The sequence below is a fragment of the Schistocerca nitens genome, chromosome 10 (genome assembly GCF_023898315.1).
Source record: "Schistocerca nitens isolate TAMUIC-IGC-003100 chromosome 10, iqSchNite1.1, whole genome shotgun sequence".
NCBI lineage: Eukaryota > Metazoa > Arthropoda > Insecta > Orthoptera > Acrididae > Schistocerca > Schistocerca nitens.
Window position 1 is genome coordinate 157,449,132 of NC_064623.1, and position 20,450 is coordinate 157,469,581.

General features: G+C 38.7%; 1 protein-coding gene across 1 annotated transcript in view; it reads right to left on the reverse strand.

Annotated features, from left to right (window-relative positions):
• Positions 1-407: 407 nt before the first annotated feature.
• The window catches only part of LOC126210619 (uncharacterized), a 43,273-nt gene continuing 23,230 nt past the window's right edge, over positions 408-20,450 (reverse strand). The window contains exon 3 of the mRNA XM_049939912.1: positions 408-564. Within this exon, the coding sequence (XP_049795869.1) occupies positions 473-564 (92 nt within the window). The 3' untranslated portion in view covers positions 408-472. The remainder of the gene's footprint in view (positions 565-20,450) is intronic.

Consider the following 20,450-nt stretch of genomic DNA (forward strand, 5'->3'; position numbering starts at 1 on the left):
GCCACCACTAATGAGATAAGAAAAGAATCACTGAAGGAGCTGAACACCATACTGGAAAGCGAGTTCCAGAAGTGGTTCCACTATTGGTAAAAGTGCTGGCATCTGTGTATTATATCTGAGGGGAATTACTTTGTAGGGGACAAAGCTGGTGCTGTTGAATAAATAAATATTCTTTAAGAAAAACAAAAATTCCCATTACTTTTTGATCCTACCTCGTATTCTGTCAAAAGAATGAGCTTAAATTAACTGATCTCTTGAGCTCAACCAATGGGTGATGAGTTCAAATTACATCACTAAGACAGACATCTCTGTCTTCGTTAGTACAAAATAAGTAACTACAACCTTTCTGTGCTCTGTCTGTTGTGGAGGATGTGGCAATCTTGTGTCTAGTTGTGGTGATGATGTTTTGGCCCCCAACAGTGTGGCATCTTCAGACCCAGGCGAGCACAGGCTGGAGGCCATAAGGACACCGTCAGACTCGCTCTGGTAGCTGTGTGGCATGCCGACGCTCTCTCAGCTCACAGTAGTAGCTCCACACAACCAACTTCATGTACACACTCACCACTGTAAGTGTAAGTGGGCACTCAGTTTACATTTTACACACCATTTACCACTAGTGTAAGACAGTTCTGAACATGGCTGATGTCCAGCAATCATATTTAAGTTTTAATGAAGGATTAAAACCAGCCAACCAATTGCACAAATTTTATTATACTGACTTGATTTCTATAACAACTATGGGTATCTTCATCAGAATAAGTTACAGTTATCTACAAAAAATTTTTTTTAATTAACATAGGAGAATAACAACCATAACAAAAGTCATAAATAGCACTAGAAGTGTTAAAAATGGAAAAAAGTATTACTCACACAGGTTCACAATGCATGGAGATATAATAAAAATATATGAGCTAAAGTGCTCAAGTCAAATAAGTAAAAGTTATCTTGGAAAGCCAATGTTTAAACCGATGAGTACAGCAAGCCAATATGACTGACATCAGACTGATACGTTTGTCAACTGATTTTGCCACTATGTGGAAGCACCGCAGTACCTAAGACCTATGGATATGAACAGCATAATAAGGCACAAATTAAGAAAACAGTTATATTATAATGAAAATAGTTACAACCAGAGACAAAAAAAAAAAAAAAAAAAAAAAAAAAAAAAAAAAAAAAAAAAAACATCTGCTGGACAAGATCAAATCCCATGCTTCCTCCTTCATAATTGCAATAACTTTATCAGTGAACCCCTAGCTCACATAATAAACTTCTCATTCCTGAATGGTACATTTCCTGGTATGCTCAAAATTGCAAAAATTATACCTGTTCACAAAAAAGGAAGCAAAGAGGATCCCGGTAATTATCGACCCATTGCATTGCTTTCAACTTTTAGTAAAGTATTTGAATATATAATGGCCACCAGAATCATGTCCTTTCTAGACAAAGAAAATATCCTGTCACCTGCTCAGTTCAGCTTCCAAAGTAAGAAAGCTACAACAGATGCAATACAAGAATTTCTAGATCATGCACTGGAGCTTGTGGACAAAAAACTCCCAGCCATAGGTATCTTCCTAGATCTAACAAAGGCATTCGACATGGTTAATCATAGTATACTTCTGCAAAAGATGCATTCCTATGGAATAAGAGGAAATGCCTATGAATGGTTTAAAAGCTATCTGGAAGATCGACAGCAGTATGTCGAATTAAATGAAACTAAGCTCTCAGGTACAGCTAGCACTGTATATTCCTCCATACATACCATAAAGCAAGGAATTCCCCAAGGCTCCATCCTGGGCCCTTTGCTGTTCTTACTTTACATAAATGACCTTCCTCACAGCCTACCAAACACAAAAACCCTTTTATTTGCTGATGACACCTCTATACTCATATCTGCGCCCGAACAAATTCTCCAATTTAATATAGATAGAACCACAGATGAAATAAGTCGATGGCTTCAAAGTAACAGGCTGCTGATTAATGCAAAAAAGACAATTGGAATAACCTTTCACACTGCCCAAAACAGAAATCCATTACTACCAACTATATCACTGGAAAAAAATAATGTTAAACTTGAAAATGAAATAAAATTTTTGGGGGTCACTATTACTGATACGCTCACATGGAAAAGGCACATTGACGTTACCAGCACAAAACTTAGTAAAGTATGCTTCATGATTAGATCAATAAGGAACATCACTAACACAAGTACCCTAACCACAATGTACCACGCACTCTTTCACTCTGTACTTAACTACGGAATCATCTTCTGGGGCCAAAATTCTGAATCAATTAAGATATTCAAACTGCAAAAGAAGATAGTCAGAACAATTATGTTCAAAAAACAGAGAGACACTAGTAAACCATTATTTAAGAAACTAAATATTTTGCCCCTCCCATGCCAATACATACTAGAATTATTATTCTTTACCAAAAAAAGTATCAACAAAATTAGCAGAAATATGGACTACCACGATTATGACACAAGCTCAGAAACCTCTCTAAGAATACTTCCCCACTCAACAAAACTGTACAGTGATGGTGTCAAGTGCATGGGAATAAAATTATATAATCATCTTCCAACTTTTATACAAGAAATCCAAGAAATAAATAAATTCAAACAGACAGTGAAATCTCTTTTAATAAAAGAATGCTTTTATACCATCCAGGAATATTTGGAATCAAAATTGTCTTAGTGCATGATAATGTATCAAAGCTGAATGTTGTTAAGTCAGTTTTGTCACATCATGTAACAATTCTCTGTAAAGCTGTAACTTTAAGTAACATAATTTTGTAGGTAATGTAAAATAAACTTTCTTCTGTATTCTTGTTTACTATTTTAGACTCCTGTAAACTGTATATTTGTATTGACTTATCCCATATCAGTTGTACAAGCCATTGTACTGATTTGATCTATGGGACAAATAATAAATAAATAAATAAATAAATAGCAGAAGTAGAAAAGGTAATAAATGAAATATACAGGAAATGTTGTAAAATGAAATAGAAGTAGTATGCACCATCTCTCCAGTGTAGATGGCAACAAAGTGCTTAAAATGAACAAAACAAACATAGTAGGGATAACCGCTGTGGGATACAGTAGCAACAATCAAAATAAGAGGAAATCATGTTTAAAGACCTTCAGCCAAAGTACTTAAAAGTTGTGAGTAACGATGTAAAGCCATTAAAAAAATAAAAATTTTTATTTTGCAATTGTAGCTGTTCATTGAGAATGAGACCCTCATTAATAGACTTATGCTACAAAAATTTCAGTTATTCAAAAATATCAAGCCTAACCTTTTTTTTTTTTTTTTTTAAATGGAGGATAGTAACTTCATAGACTCTCTTCACTCTGAGGCCCGTAATTACCTAATGATCTGCAAAGGATGAATTATGCACAGTAGTACCCTAATCTTAATAATAAATGCTCTTTAGATCTGATCTGATAGCTTTCCTGGTCTGTCCTATATAGTAAACTGGACAAGAGCCACAACTGAGTTTATAAACCCCTGAATTACACAAAAGAGTAATCAAACATTTCAAATTGTGAATTAGATTTTTCTGAAAACTGACATTAGTGGAAAAAGTGACTTTGCATCCATTTTTTTTTTTCTAGTAGATGATGAATTCTGTAGGAAATTGTCCCTAACTAGGGTAATGAGAAAATTTTTCTGCTCTATTGGCAATATTGCCTAAAGTAGTTTTTGCTTTGAAAATATTATCAACTAAGGAAGTCTAATAACCATTATTAACTTCTACAGTTTTTATTAAATTCATTTCAACTCTAAGTTTTTTGAGTGAAAGGTGTTGAAACAGCCCAAAGAATGACTGAATTGAAAAAGCCTTTTTTATGAGATTGGGAATGTGCTGACCTGGAGGGCACAATTTGGTCTGTACTAGTTTCTATTCCAAAAATGCCAAAAGAGAGCTTATCATCAATTATAGTTAGAATAAGATCTAAGTAATTATGCTGTGAGACAAGCATAAATATCAGTAATGAATTTTGGCTGCAGTTTTCTTACATGTGTGGTAGTATCTGAAAGTTCATGAAATTTGAATATTGCAAGCAAATGGTTATGCACACCTGAAATACTACATGTCCCCCATAGTGTGGCAGCAGCTGTGGACTGAGTGGTTTGGTTAGCTATTGTCATGTTTCCATGAGTTTGCAGTGTTGTGATGTATGACTTCAAAGAGCAGCATGTCCATATAAAGTTTTGTTTTAACCTTTGGAAAACTATTGTAAAAATGCACCAAATATTGAAACAAGCTGTTGGAGATACACTTTAGGTCAGACACTTATCTTGTATAAGAATTTCAAAATGGACAGATGTTGACTGATGATGTTGACTGTTCCAGTCAGCTGTCAACCAGCACCATGCTAAAAAAATGACAGCTCATAGACAGACCACCTGAGACCTTTGCAACACATTTGGGAATAAGTCACGGTAAATAAGAATGTTTCCTGTTAGAAGAATTGCATGCAAGATGGATTGCAGTGAAATTTGCGCCATGACTGCATCAAGATGATGATGAGCAATATTGTGTTAGGAAGTCTGCAGGAACATAAAAAAACTGCCTTGAGATACTCTAATATTTCTTTGAGAGGTTGTCACTGGTGAGGAAATCTGGGTTTATGGCTATGACCCTGAGACTAAGCAGCTGTAAATAAAGAGTTCTTTAGCTATGTTCTGAGATGTTTCAAGAATGATACAAGGAGAAAATATCCACGGGAGTGGTACAACTGGGCACTGCACCTTTAAAATGCATGACTGCATACGGTCTGTCTTATTTACGTATTTTTAACTAAAAGCAAGATAACAGTTGTCCACCCCGCCCTCCCTCGTGAACACCATACTTATTTCTGTGTTGAAGTGTTAACAATTTGATACAGTGGGTCACATTTTAGTGGAATAGCAAAGGCTGCTGGATACCCTAAAAAGAATGCCTTCCAGAATGCATTTCAAAAGTGACAGCAATGTCGGGCTTGGTATATTCATTCCCAAGGGGATTACTTTAAATGTAATGCTGCAGAACAATATCTTGGTAAGACACAATAATTTTAATTAATGTGTTTTTATAACTTTTGGATATTATCTTGTACATTGGATTAATTTTATTTATTTATTAATCATCTTGCAATAATACAGAATTTGCTAACATGATTCAATGAAAACAGATAATAAGTAAGTATGTTTCTATGATAATAGGGCAGATGGTTGGTCATGCCCTTGCTGAAGAAAGCATCCTGGCATTTGCCTGAAATGATTTAGGAATATCACAGAAAACCGACATCAGGATAGCCTCAATCCTCCCAAATATTAGGTCAGTATCTTAACAATTGCACTCCCTCATTCTGTACCAGAAAACAAGGCTTTGCACTGCATCACTGTGCACCCTTTTGGACACACACTTGTGACTCTTAGACCATGAACATGCTATTAAGCCCATTTCAGTCCCTTCAGTCTTCTAGGAAAACTGACTACAGGTCTGTAACCATGATACTATGCCCCAATGCACGTCTCTGTGTTCTCCATTTAGACTATCTAGAAAATGTAGTGTGATTCCTTCTTTTTGAGGAGATGTTGAGTTCAGGAGACTGACAAGACATTAGTACTGTGCACTGTAGATTTGGGCACTTTTTTTTTCCTTTTAGAAGTGTTACACTGTGATAAAGCACTGTAAAATGACAGGATGTTGTAGTTCTCCCTTTTTGGTATTAACCCCTAATCTAAGTTCTCTAAGTAATCTTTCATTGCTTAATATGCATTACTTATGAAGTACGATTTAGCTGCCTTTTTAAGTAGATGTATTTCAGTAATATTTTCCTCTTCTTGGGCTGCTTGTTGTACAATTTTAATCCCTGATGGAAAATTCTCTTGATTTTTTTGTTATGGATATGAATGTACATTGCCTAATAAAGGTGTAGCATCCAGAAGACATGGTCAATTGTTGATGTAATTTTGTACATGTACACATCATTGGTGTGTATATAAATAATTAAGAGTTGCAATTCCTTGGAACAGGTAGAATGGCCACTGGTTTGCATTAGTACTGTTCATGTTTAGTGTTGTCAGCAGGTCTGGTAGGGTATACAAGGGGTGTGAACAGCATCACATGTTGAGAGAGAACATTGAAGGACACAGACATGCCATGTACTCATGTCAGACAGCATTTCAGCACCTGACAGAGTCTGAAAGAGTCCTCATTGTGAGTCTCTGTAGGCTAGCTGGTGGAATCATGCAATATCCAAATCTGAGGACCATCAGATGTGACAGTGAGGTGATGTTGGACTGCTTGGGAACGTGAGGGCAAATATACTCATTGCCATGGTTCTGGTCGACCACATCTGACCACTAGAAGGGAAGATAGGTGTATTGTGCGCAAGGCACATTGTAGCCTATACACATCTTCTCCTGCCATCCATGAAAAAGTAATGGACTCTCTGAATCATACTGTGGTATGCTGCTCCATTGGTCAGAGACTGTCAGCAGCCAGACTAAGGTATTGCAGGCCAGTGCATACACTGCATTTAACAACACAACTCAGATGACTGTGTTTGGAATAGTCACATGACCAGGAGGAGTAGACTGCTCATGAATGGTGTCATACTGTGTTCAGCGATGGACCACAGTTCTGCAGTACCACAGATGACCGTCATCAATAAGTATGGCAGTGACCTGGGGAGAGGTCCCATTCTTCCAATATTTTTAAAGGTACAGCGGCATTAATCTCGGTGTCACTTACTATGATTTCAAGCTGCAGCTGATAGTGTCTGACAGGACTTTAACAGCACAACTTTATGTTGCAGACATTGTTTGTCCTCATACATTACTTCTCATGCAGCAGTATCACAGTGCCAATTTTCAACAGAACAATGCTCATCCACACTCGTTACGTGTCTCTATGAACTTTATGCATTATGTTGAGGTACTTCTATGTCCAGTAAGATCCCAGATTTGTTCCCAATAGAACATGTGTGGGACCAGCTTGGATGTCAACTTCCTTCTAGTGCAAGTATGGATATAAAGGATCAGTTACGACAGTTGTCGGACAGATTGTTCTGGGAGATGATAGAATGATTTTAGGCCACCTTTCCCAACCAAATCAATGTATGCATCCAGACCAAAGTGGGTGCCATATCATACTGTAAATGGACTCACATTGCTAAATTATTTGTAAAAATGAAAATAATGAATTATTGACAGTGTAATGTAAATCGATAGATAAAAAAACTACTCAGCAAGCAGTGGCAGGGGAACACACCCACGAAACTTTTACAAGGTTTTGGAGCCAGTGGCTGCTTCTTCTGGCAGAAGAGTTTAAGGGGGAGGAAGAGGGGTGAAGGTAAAGGATTGGAGAGGTTTAGGGAAAGGGGTACAGTTCAGGAAAGTTACCCTGAATCCCGGGTTAGGGGAGACTTACCAGATGGGATGAGAAGAAAAGACTGATTGTTGGGGAATGCACCAGATGAGATTTGAAAACCTGAGAGCTTAAAGGTGGAAGACAGAGTAATACAAGAAAGAGATTACTACTAAAACATAGTGCATGATTTAATAAGAGTAAAAAGCTAAGTGAATTGAATGTAACAGAGGTGGGAGGGGAATGGTGAAAAACAGACAGGTCAGAAAATGAAAGATGTAGAAAACTGAAATGGAGTGAAAAAATAATTGCTGTGAAGAAATGCCGAGACAGAAGGAATTAATGTACATTAAGGCCAGGTGGGTGGCCAGAACCAAGGACATGTTGTGTGCTAGTTCCCACCTGTGTAGTTCTGAGAAACTGGTGTTTGGGGAAATAATCCGGATGGTGTGTGTGACGAAACAGGTACCAAGATCATGACTGTCATGTTGTACAGCATGTTCTCAGCATAATATTGTTCGTTGTCTGTATACACCCTCTCCCTCTCCCCTATGGCCATTCATCCTGACTGATAACTGTGTGGTAGTTATGTCGATGTAAAAGGCCGAACAGTGTCTACATAACAGCTGGTATATGACATTTCGTTTCACAGTTGGCTCTCCATTTGATAGTATATGTTTTGCCAGTTACAGGGCTGGAATAGGTGGTGATAGGAGGGTGCATATGACAGGTCTTGCAACATGGACAGTCACAGTGGTAGGAGACACAGGGTAGGGAAATGGATGCAGAAGGAGCATAGGGTCTGACAAGGATGTTGCAGAGATTGGGAGGGCAATGAAAAGCTAATCTAGGTGTGGTGGGCAAAATCTCAGACAGAATGGATCTCATTTCAGTGCATGATTTTAGGAAGTCATGGCCTTATCAATGTAGCTCTTAATATATTCAAGACCAGAATAATACTGGGTGACAAGTGGTGTGCTCCGGAGTTGTTTTTTGGAGGGATCAGAAATATCAGGATTGGATGTGATGGCCCAGGAAATCTCTTTTGAACTAAGCTGTTGTGACAATTACGTCCAGTGAAGGGTGAAGTGAGAGTGGTGGTGTATTGTTGTACAGAGCCTGCATCCTAACAAATATGTTTGCCTCATATGCCAAGGCTGTATGGAGGGAACATATGACATGGACGGGATGACAACTGTCGAAATGTAAGTACTGTTGTTTCTTGGCTTGATGTGGACAGAAGTGAGTAGCTGACCTTCAATGAGGCTGAGATCAACATCAAGGAAAGTGGTACGGGATCTGGAATAGGACCATGTGAAATTTAATTGGGAGAAGGTACTTAGAGATTCAAGGAATTTTAACAGGTCAGCTTCACTGTGAGTCCATATAGCAAAGATGTCATCAGTGTATCTAAACCAAACCAAGGGCTGAAGGCTTTTTGGATCCCAAACAAGACCCCCCTCCAAGCAACCAATGTAAAGGTTGGCATAGGAAAGAGCCATCCTGGTTCCCATTTCTATACACCTGATCTGTTTGTATGTCTGCCCCTCAAAGTTGATTGAAGTGAGGAAGAAAGATGTCATAGGTTTGGAATCAGGTTGGTGTTGACTGAGGAACTGTTAGCAGCAGATGGACCATGTACACGGTGGAGTTTGGTACAGAGGGAGATGGCATCAATGGTGACAAGCAACGTGTGTGGTGAGAGTAGGATAAGAACAGATTTCAGATGATCTAGGAAATGGTTGATATCTTTAATACAGGAGGGATTTCTTTGTAATATGGGTTGCAGGTGTTGATCAACTAAGGCAGATACACATTCAGTGGGTGCTATGAAGCCAGCAGCTGAAGGATGGCCAGGATTTGTGGATTTGTGGATTTGTGGATCTTAGGCAGAAGGTAAAGGTTGTGGGTGCTTGGTTTGGGTGGGGTAAGAAGTTCTATGGCTTGAGGTGTAGGTCCTTGTGAGGGGCCTGAGGTTCTTAGGAAGTACTGCAGGTCAGTTTGAATAACAAGGATGGGATCTGGCAGATGCTGTATGTAGAAGAGTCAGACAGCTGGCGTAAATCTTCAGTAACATACTCCTGTTGGTCAAGTACCACAGTGGTAGATCCTTTGTCTGTTGGAAGGATAGTGATGGAGTCATCAGTTTTTAGGGAATATAGAGGCTGGAGTTCTGCAGAGATTAGGTTAGGGTCATGTTATAGGGACCTGAGGAAAGGTTGTGAAGCAATGCTGGATGTGAGGAATTCTTGTAAGGCTTGTAAGGGATGATTCTAAGGTAGTGATGGTGGATCAAGTTGGGATCATGGTCAGAACTGTTCAAGGTAAGGTTCAATGTCAGGTTTGGTATTGAAAGGTTTTGGGATTGGGTTGCAAAGTGGTATTTCCAGTAGACATTATGTGTAAAGGAACGTAGGACCTCCACTAAAGCACCAAGGTTAAATGCAGGTTTAGGGCTGAAAGCAAGACCCTTGGGTAATACAGATAATGCAGGAGAGGAGAGTGCTTTGGACAAGAGGTTGCCAACACTGTACTATTGTGACTGGTTCTTGTGACTGTGAGTTGTTACTGGTCTGGAAGGCAGTGGTGGAGGCTGTGGGATGTTAAGGAGGTCAGCAAAGCTTAGTTTGTAGGAGAGGAATGACGGTTGATGGTGTGACTGGGGAGCTGCAGAGGGACAGGAAGGGAATCACCACTGTTGAGGTAGTTTAGGAGAAGGTGTGATAGATTTTTGAAGTGAAGTCTGGCATGTTGTTGCAGTATGAAGTTAGTATAGCAGATGATGTAACCCAAGGAAACATTAGAGGCAGATAACTGCAGTATTTTGCAGAAGGAGAGAAGTCTGGTGGAGTGGAAACTGGCAGTGAGGTTACAGATTAGTCATGTAAGTGCAAGAGATTGCTGTATTTGAAACTGTAAATGAGGCTGGTGTAGAGTAGAATTAGACTTTCAGTGTTAGGCCTTTGGAAGTAACTCCAAGGAATAAGCAGGTTTCAAGAAACAGAATGTTAGACCTTAATGTTGATAGTGCAAAAGCATGTTTCTGAAAAGAACATATGTAATATGCAATGGGCTTTATCATGGCAAGAGAGGACGGTTTGTATTGTTAAAAATGGAGGGAGTGATGAAAACAAGAGGCAGAGGGTGGGAAAAGATAGAAAAATGTAAGAAAAGCAGGGAAAAAATCCGGAAAAATCAGGAAAATCCCATACAGTCTTCGAATTCAAGGCAAACATATCTGTGCAGACTCTTTATAGCAATACACCACCACTCTTACTTCATGCTTCACTGGATGTAACTATTCCAACAGCCCATTACAAAAGCATATTTCCCAGGTCATCACATACATTCCTCATATTGTTGATCCCTCCAAAAAATGACTTTGGAGCACACCACTTGTCACCCATTATTATCCTGGTCTTGAATGTATTAATCAGCTACTTTGACAAGGCCACAATTCCTAAAATCATGCCCTGAAATGAGATCTATTCTGTCTGAGATTTTGCTCACCGCACCTAGAATAGTTTTTTATCACCCTCCCAATCTCTGCAATGTCCTTGTCAGACACTATGCTCCTTTTGCATCCATCTCCCTACCCTATGAATCCTACCCCTGTGACTGTCCATGCTGCAAGACCTGCCATGTGCACCCTCCTACCACCACCTCTTCCAGCCCTGAAACTGGAAAAACATATATTATGTGAAACATATATTATGTGAAACGACACACATCATACCAGCTGTTCGGCCTTTCACAATAGTTATCAGTCAAGATGAATGGGCATAGGCAGAGCATGTATACAGGCAGCACACAATATTCTGTTGCAGAGCATACTGTAGAACATGACAGTCTTGGTACCTGTTTCATCACACACATCATCCAGATTCTCGCCCCCCTGCCAGGCACCAGTTTTTCAGAACTCCACAGGTGGGAACTATGATCACCTTGGTTCTCACCACCCACCTGGCCTTACTTATGTTAATTCCTTCTGTCTCAGCGTTTCTTCACAGTAACTATTTTGTCACTCTGTGTCAGTCTTCTACGTCTTTCATTTTCTGACCTGCCTATTTCTCACCTTCCCACCTCCCACCTCTGTTATAGACAATGCACTTAGCTTTTCACTCTTACTGCCTCATGCACGATGTTTTCGTAGTAATCTCTTTCTTGCATATTACCCTGTCTTCCACCCTTAAGCTCTCAGGTTCTCAAATCTCATCTGGTGCAGTCCCAAACAAGCAGTCTTTCCTTTTCATCCTGTCCCATAAGTCTCCCCTGACCTGGTGTTCAGGATGACTTTCCTGAACTGTACCCCTTTCCCTAAATCTCTCCAGTCCTTTTCCTTCACCCCTCTTCCTTACCCCTTCAATTCTTCTGCCAGAAGAAGGAGCCACTGGCTCCAGAAGCCTGTAAAAGTTAAGCCTTTTTGTGAGTTTGTTCCCTGCTACTATTTGGTGAGATTACATTAAATTACTTGTAAATTTGAATTGATTTCATAATCACTGAAATAACATTCCTTAACCTCTCAACCCATGAATTTTGACTTTGTTTCCTACTCCTGTCATAGCTGCTTTACTTCTTTTCATCAGACAGTGCTGTAGAAGCTGACTGTGGAGAAGAGCAGTTTGAGCTCTGGAGAAATGTAGGAACATGCAAGGCAGTACAGACCCTATGATTCATATCGAAAAAATAGGTTGAAGAAAGGGAAACCTACATTTATAATATTTGTAGATTTAGAAACAGTTTTTGACAATGTTGACTGGAATACATGGTTGGAAATTGTGAAGGTAGGTGAGGAAAAAACTACAGAAGTGAAGAGTTATCTACAACTGGGGCAGACACCACACTATAGTCATAGGAATCTAGCGATATGAAAGGGCATCAGTAGTTGTGAAGGGAGTGCTGCTGGGTTGTAGTCTATCCCTGATGTTATTCAATCTGTACATTAAGCAAAAATATCCCATCCTTTAATGAACATTATTCTAGGGCAGGATGCACAAGTATTTTCTAAAGAATCTCCTCCATAGACTGACTTTATTTTCTCAGTATCCTACCAGTTAACTTAATTAAGTCTTCCATCTGCACTACCTATGACTGAGTAATTTTCGAGAACATTTCTCATGGAGAATATCAGTGGTCTCAATAAAATATTTTAAAAATTGAATTTAAAATAGTCTTGACTGAAATAAAACATTCATTGACAATGGTAACTGGTTTCAGTCAAATTGTGACAATCTTCAGATCATATGGCACCATGATGGCAGGTGGTTGCATTGAATGGAGCAGTTGACATTCGTGGATCCACAATATCTGTCTGCCAACATGGTGTAGTATGGTCACAATTTGACTGCAACTGGTTACCATTACCAATAAGTATTTTATTGTGTTTTTAATACAGTTTTAAAAAACCTATGACCAAGTCTCTGTGATCAATTGTTTTCATATACCTACAGATTGTTACAGCTAGGTATTTGTAAGAGTCTACCAATCCCACTTGTGACTCTTTGATGTTGTAGTCATAGGATACTATTTTTCATATTTTGTGAAGTGTGCAATTTTACGTTTATGAACATTTAAAGTTGATATCAGTATTTGCACCACTTTGAAATCTTATGAAGATCTGACTGGATATTTGTAGTTTTATTTCAGACAGTACTTCATTATAGATTACAGCATCATCTGCTAAAAACCTGAGACTACTATCAATACTGTCAGTCATTTCATTAATATACCACATGAACAGTATGGTGCCAACACACTTCCATGGGGCAGGCCTAAAGTTATTTCTACTTGTGTCAAAGACTCTCAATCCAAGATAAAATGTTGTATCCTCTCTACCATGAAGTCCTCAATTCTGTGACAAATTTTGTTTGATGTCCCACATGACTGTATATTCATTAATAGTCAGTGTGAAACTGAAGCAAATGCTTTATGGAAGTCAGGAAATACTGCAGCCACCTGATTGAGCAAGCAGTAAAGGAAACAAAAGAAAAATTCGGAGTAGGTATTAAAATCCATGGACAAGAAATAAAAACTTTGAGGTTCGCTGATGACATTGTAATTGCCTTGAAAGAAGGATATAAGATGAACATCAACAAAAGCAAAACGAGGATAATGGAATGTAGTCGAATTAAGTCGGGTGATGTTGAGGATATTAGATTAGGAAATGAGACGCTTAAAGTAGTAAAGGAGTTTTGCTATTTGGGGAGCAAAATAACTGATGATGGTTGAAGTAGAGAGGATATAAAATGTAGACTGGAAATGGCAAGGAAAGCGTTCCTGAATAAGAGAAATTTGTTAACATCGAGTATAGATTTAAGTGTCAGGAAGTCGTTTCTGAGGGTATTTGTAGGGAGTGTAGCCATGTATGGAAGTGAAACATGGATGATAAATAGTTTGGACAAGAAGAGAATAGAAGCTTTCGAAATGTGGAGCTACAGAAGAATGCTGAAGATTAGTTGGGTAGATCACATAACTAATGAGGAGGTATTGAATAGAATTGGGGAGAAGACCCCTCGGCTCTGAGCACTATGGGACTCAACGTCTGTGGTCATAAATCCCCTAGAACTTAGAACTACTTAAACCTAACTAACCTAAGGACATCACACACATCCATGCCCAAGGCAGGATTCAAACCTGCGACCGTAGCAGTCGCGCGGTTCCTGTGGGGAGAAGAGGAGTTTGTGGCACAACTTGACAAGAAGAAGGGACCTGTTGGTAGGACATGTTCTGAGGCAGCAAGGGATCACAAATTTAGCATTGGAGGGCAGTGTGGAGGGTAAAAATCATTGAGGGAGACCAAGAGATGAATACACTAAGCAGATTCAGAAGGACATAGATTGCAGTACGTACTGGGAGATGAAGAAGCTTGCACAGGATAGAGTAGCATGGAGAGCTGCACCAAACCAGTCTCATGACTGAAGACCACAACAACAACTGATTGCCTTGGTCCACTGCTTTCAGAATGCCACATGAGAGAAGCGTGACATGCATGTCAAAAGAACAGGCACCATCCGTATATAAAAACTCTTAAAGCTAAATAAAAATGACATTATTAACATTCTACATCTTCAGTCTTCATGCCTACATGTTTACTTCTCAACATAGTCACCCTGGAAACTAACACATTTCTCCAACAAGAGACCAGTTTATTGAAACTGTCATTGTAGGATGTTTAACTTTGTTAATGAATCCACAACCCCACATCTGCTTGCAGTGCTTCATTGCTGTCAGAGTGAAGTCCTCAAAGAGATGAAAATCAGATGGGGCCAACTCAGGACTGTGTAGAGGATGATCGATGACAGTGAACACAAGACATTTGATTGTTGAAGATGTTGCAGCACTGTGTGCAGTCTGTCATTGTATGCTGAAGGAGAGGGTGCTCCATGTGTGGATGAACTCTTTGCATTTGAAACTCGATTATAGCGTGTTGTTTGTCATACACCGACATAGTCACATTACACAACACCACCAGTTACACATAACAATTAAGAGCCCTCTAGTGGTAAAGGTCTGCAAATATGTAGACATGAAGAATAAAGAAGCAGAATATTAAAAATACATGTCTTATTTAAAAAGCTTTAAGAGTTTTCACATAAAAAATCCTTTTCTGGGATGTTTTCTGCTGCCAGTCAGTCCACATGGACTAGTGCTCAGACAAGCAACTGAAAAATATCCTGTGTTATGCATAGCTTGTAACTTTTATAGAATTCTCTGCTATTTTTAAGACCTTCAGTTCCCATGCTACTTTATTCTCAGAAAGTTTGCTGAAAATTTTGGATACCGAAATACAATTTTTACAACTTTAGATTTTTATAACGTTAAAACTATATTAAATAACAAGTGGTTTTCAGCATGTGATAAGATAACTTACAGTTTTAAAAATATTTTCCAGGTGCCACAGTCTGATGGAAAGTATATACATGACAGGGAAATCTCTGTGTGTAGCCTGGTTCACAGAGATGCAGTCCAATACCCATGTACAACAAAACTTTCAGGCTCAATATGGAAAGAAACTTCAGTAATGGCCAACTATTTGGGCTTGGCGCATGTCTTTCATGGAAAGATTTTCTTTATTCATTTAATTAATTTTCTCAGTTACAACCTATTTTCAGATAATCTAAAATAGGCCATGCAATTCACATTTTTGTGAGCAATAATAGATGCATATATTAATTATTTCTTCCCATCAATAATAGATGTTAAGTCCCATAGTGCTCAGAGCCATCAATGATCATAAAGCTTTTGGCCCTTAGACTACTGGTTTCAGTTAGCAATGACTATCTTCAGGAATGTTTTATAACATGTCCTGAAATAAGAAAACCATAGTGACATTGTCACAAAACACACACAAAATCAGCATACCATTGTTACACATATCTTAAATATGATTTCAACTAGGCCACAGTTTTGCCACAGTTTTGCCACAGTCATACTGTCATATTGCCAGATCTGTGGCCTAGTTCACATCATATCTGAAATATGTGTGATGATGCTATGCTGGTTTTGTGTATATTTGTGACAGGGCCACTGTGGCTTTGTTATTTTAGGACATGTAATAAAACAAATCTCAAGATGGTCATTTCTAATTGTAATGGTAGTCTAAGGACCAAACATTTTATGATAATTGGTGGAAATTAAAGGTATTCGGTCTAAGCTTCCTGGATATCTGTTTTAATGTGCGACCATGTCACAACTTGTGAATTATTTATTCCTGGTGCTTACTTTTTTAAAAAATGGTAATACTACAAAAATGCTAATACTAAAATTAGTGCACGACTGATTCTGTTCTGTTTTGTTCAATTACTAGAGTGCTTCTAAAATGTAGAGGGTTGTTTCCTCTATCGAACCCGGCCTCATACTACCCCAGTCAACAGCCATTGTCTGCTTTATTTCTTGGGCATAGGGCATCATGTCTGCAGCATTTCCACTATAATAAGTGATTTAATGGTTCACTGTAACTTCTTAGAATCCACACTTTCCTGATCACTTCCACCAATGCAATGTAAATTCTTGAAAACTATGTCATTCAGTGGTCATCAACCTCAGTTCTTTTCCTAATTTCTGAGTCTAATTGTCATATTTCTAGAATTGCTAACATTGAATCATTTAGGATAGTGCTATAGGTGGCTGTTAGCCTTTATGGAAACATGTTGTATTCTCCATAAAAAGGGGCAGGTCACCCATCTGTTTCAGAAAACAAAGTGGACAAGGGATATGGTGGGCATCAGTACAGTGCTGACAAAATTAGTGAGTATGGTGACCACAGACTTTAGAATCCCTCAATAAACAGCGCACAAAGTTTTGAAAAGAGGTTATGTCATTATGCATTTAAGGTGCCCCTGCTTCGCACATTACAGCTGATACACAATCCTTAGCAAGTACAGTTTGCTGTAGGTATCTTAACAAAGACTAATGACCATTTGGAAAAAAAAACTGTTTCTCCAGTGAGTGAACTTTTTATGCACCCAGTGAACTGAACTGTCATAGCTTCATATGGGTTTTTATAAAGGATTAAATCCAGGTTACAGACCTAAAGAACATTAAGAAATGCATTCAAAATTCATTTGGACACGTCATCATATAATTCCTCCAGTGTACACGGGTATTGTTCTTGCTACTAAGGGTGCAGAAATTGATGTATATTACTGAGGAAACTAGCTGGCATTCTCTAGTATAGCTCTGATGTTATCTATGTCTAAAGACTGCACAATGTACAATTTCAGTTGGAGGTTGTCTATCTAAAATTCATTTTCAATATTTCATATAACTACTGATCAAATTTAAAAATTTAAAATGCTGTCATAGCATAATTAAGAGATAAGCTTACATTGAATGTTTAAAACTACAAGTCAAGTATTAAAGTCAGAATCAGTGCAGTGTCTTGAGGCAGCATAACTTCTGACATGCAAACAATCCATATTATGTTATTGTTGTCGTCTTCAGTCCAGAAACTGGTCTGATGCAGCTCTCCATGCTACTCTATCCTGTGCAAGCTTCTTCATCTCCCAGTACCTACTGCAACCTACATCCTTCTCAATCTGCTTAGAGTATTCATCTCTTGGTCTCCCTCTGCGATTTTTACCCTGCACACTGCCCTCCAATACTAAACTGGTGATCCCTTGACACCTCAGAACATGTCCTACCAACTGATCCCTTCTTCTACTCAAGTTGTGCCACAAATTTCTCTTCTCCTCCCATTCTATTCAGTACCTCCTCATTAGTTATGTGACCTACCCATTTAATCTTCAGCATTCTTCTGTAGCACCACATTTCAAAAGCTTTTATTCTCTTCTTGTCCAAACTATTTATCATCCATGTTTCACTTCCATACATGGCCACACTCCATACAAATACTTTCAGAAACGCCTTCCTGACACTTAAATCTATACTCGAAGTTAACAAATTTCTCTTCTTCCGAAACACTTTCCTTGCCATTGCCAGTCTACATTTTATATCCTCTCTACTTCGACCATCATCAGTTATTTTGCTCCCCAAATAGCAAAACTCATCTGATACTTTAAGTGTCTCATTTCCTAATCTAATTCCCTCAGTATCACCTGACTTAATTCGACTACATTCCATTATCTTCATTTTGCTTTTGCTGATGTTCATCTTATATCCTTCTTTCAAGACACTGTCCATTCTGTTCAACTGCTCTTCTAAGTCCTTTGGTGTCTCTGACAGAATTACAATGTCATCACAAAACCTCAAAGTTTTTATTTCTTCTCCGTGGATTTTAATTCCTACTCCGAATTTTTCTTTTGTTTCCTTTACTGCTTGCTCAATATACAGACTGAATAACATTGGGGATAGGCTACAACCCTGTCTCACTCCCTTCCCAACAACTGTTTCCCTTTCATGCCCCTCAACTATTATAACTGCCATCTTGTTTCTGTACAAACTGTAAATATCCTTTCGCTCCCTGTATTTGATCCCTGACACCTTCAGAATTTGAAAGAGAGTGTTCCAATCAACATTGTCAAAAGCTTTCTCTAAGAAACAAATGCTAGAAACATAGGTTTGCCTTTCCTTATTCTATCTCCTAAGATACAGCGTATGGTCAGTATTGCCTCACGTGTTCCAACATTTCTACGGAATCCAAACTGATCTTCCCTGAGATTGGCTTCTGCTAGCTTTTCCATTCATCTGTAAAGAATTCACATTAGTATTCTGCAACCATGACTTCAATAAGTCAGAACTGAAAGTTTGGTAATTTTCACGTCTGCCAACGCCTGCTTTCTTTGGGATTGGAATTATTATATTCTTCTTGATGTCTGAGGGTATTTCACCTGTCTCATACATCTTGCTCACCAGATGGTAGAGTTTTGTGAGGGCTGGCTCTCCCAAGGCTGTCAGCAGTTCTAATGCAATGTTGTCTACTCCCGGAGCCGTGTTTCAACTTAGGTCTTTCAGTGCTCTGTCAAACTCTTCACACAGTATCATATCTCCCATTTCATCTTCATCTGCATATTATTCCATTTCCATAATATTGTCCTCAAGTACATCACCCTGATATAGACCCTCTATATACTCCTTCCACCTTTCTGGTTTCCCTTCTTTGCTTAGAACTTGGTTTCCATCTGAGCTTTTGATATCCATACAAGTGGTTCTCTTTTCTCCAAAGGTCTCTTTAATTTTCCTGTAGGCAGTATCTATCTTACCCCTAGTGAGATAAGCCACTACATCCTTACATTTGTCCTCTAGCCATCCCTGCTTAGCCATTTTGCACTTCCTGACAATCTCATTTTTAAGACATTTGAATTCCTTTTTGCCTGCTTCATTTACTGCATTTTTATATTTTCTCCTTTCATCAATTAAATTCTGTAAATCTTCTGTTACGCAAAGATTTCTACTACTCCTCATCTTTTTACCTTCTTGATCCTCTGCTGCCTTCACTATTTCATCCCTCAATGCTACCCATTCTTCTTCTACTGTATCTCTTTGCCCATTTCTGTCAATCATTCCCTAATGCTTTCCCTGAAACTCTCTACAACCTCTCGATCTATCAGTTTATCCAGGTCCCATCTCCTGAAATTTCCAACTTTTTGAGTTTCTTCAGTTTTAATCTACAGTTCATGACCAATAAATTGTGGTCAAGGTCCACATCTGCCCCTGGAAATGTCTTACAATTTAAAACCTGATTCCTAAATCTCTGTCTTACCATTATATAATCTATCTGAAACCTTCCAGTATCTCCAGGCCTCTTCCATGTATACAACCTTCTTTCATGATTCTTGAACCAAGTGTTAGCTATGATTAAGTTATTCTCTGTGCAGAATTCTACTAGGCAGCTTCCTCTTCCATTTCTTCCCCCATTCCATATTCACCTACTATGTTTCCTTCTCTTCTTTTTCCTACTATCGAATTCCAATCACCCATGACTACTAAGTTTTCATTTCCCTTCACTATCTGAATAATTTCTTTTATCTCATTATACATTTCATCAATCTCTTCATCATCTGTGGAGCTAGTTGGCATATAAATTTGTACTACTGTGGTAGGCATGGGCTTCATGTCTATCTTTGGCACAATAATGAGTTCACTATGCATTACCCCTATTTGATTTTGTATTTATAACCCTGTATTCACCTGACCAGAATTCTTGTCCCTCCTGCCACTGAACTTCACTAATTCCTATTATATCTAACTTTAACCTATCCATTTCCCATTTTAAATTTTCTAACCTAGCTACCCAATTAAGGGATCTGACATTCCATGCTCTGATCCGTAGAATGCCAGTTTTCTTTCTCCTGATAACGACATCATCCTGAGTAGTCCCTGCCCGGGGATCCTAATGGGGCACTATTTTACCTCCAGAATATTTTACCCAAGAGGACGCCATCATCATTAACCATACAGTAAAGCTGCATGCCCTCGGGAAAAATTATGGCTGTAGTTTCTCTTTGCTTTCAGCCATTCACAATATTAGCACAGCAAGGCCGTTTTGGTTTGTGTTACAAGGCCAGATCAGTCAATCATCCAGACTGTTGCCCCTGCAACAAATGAAACGGCTGCAGCCCCTCTTCATGAACCACACGTTCATCTGGCCTCTCAATAGATATGGATGCATCCAGTATTTGAGAATGATAGCA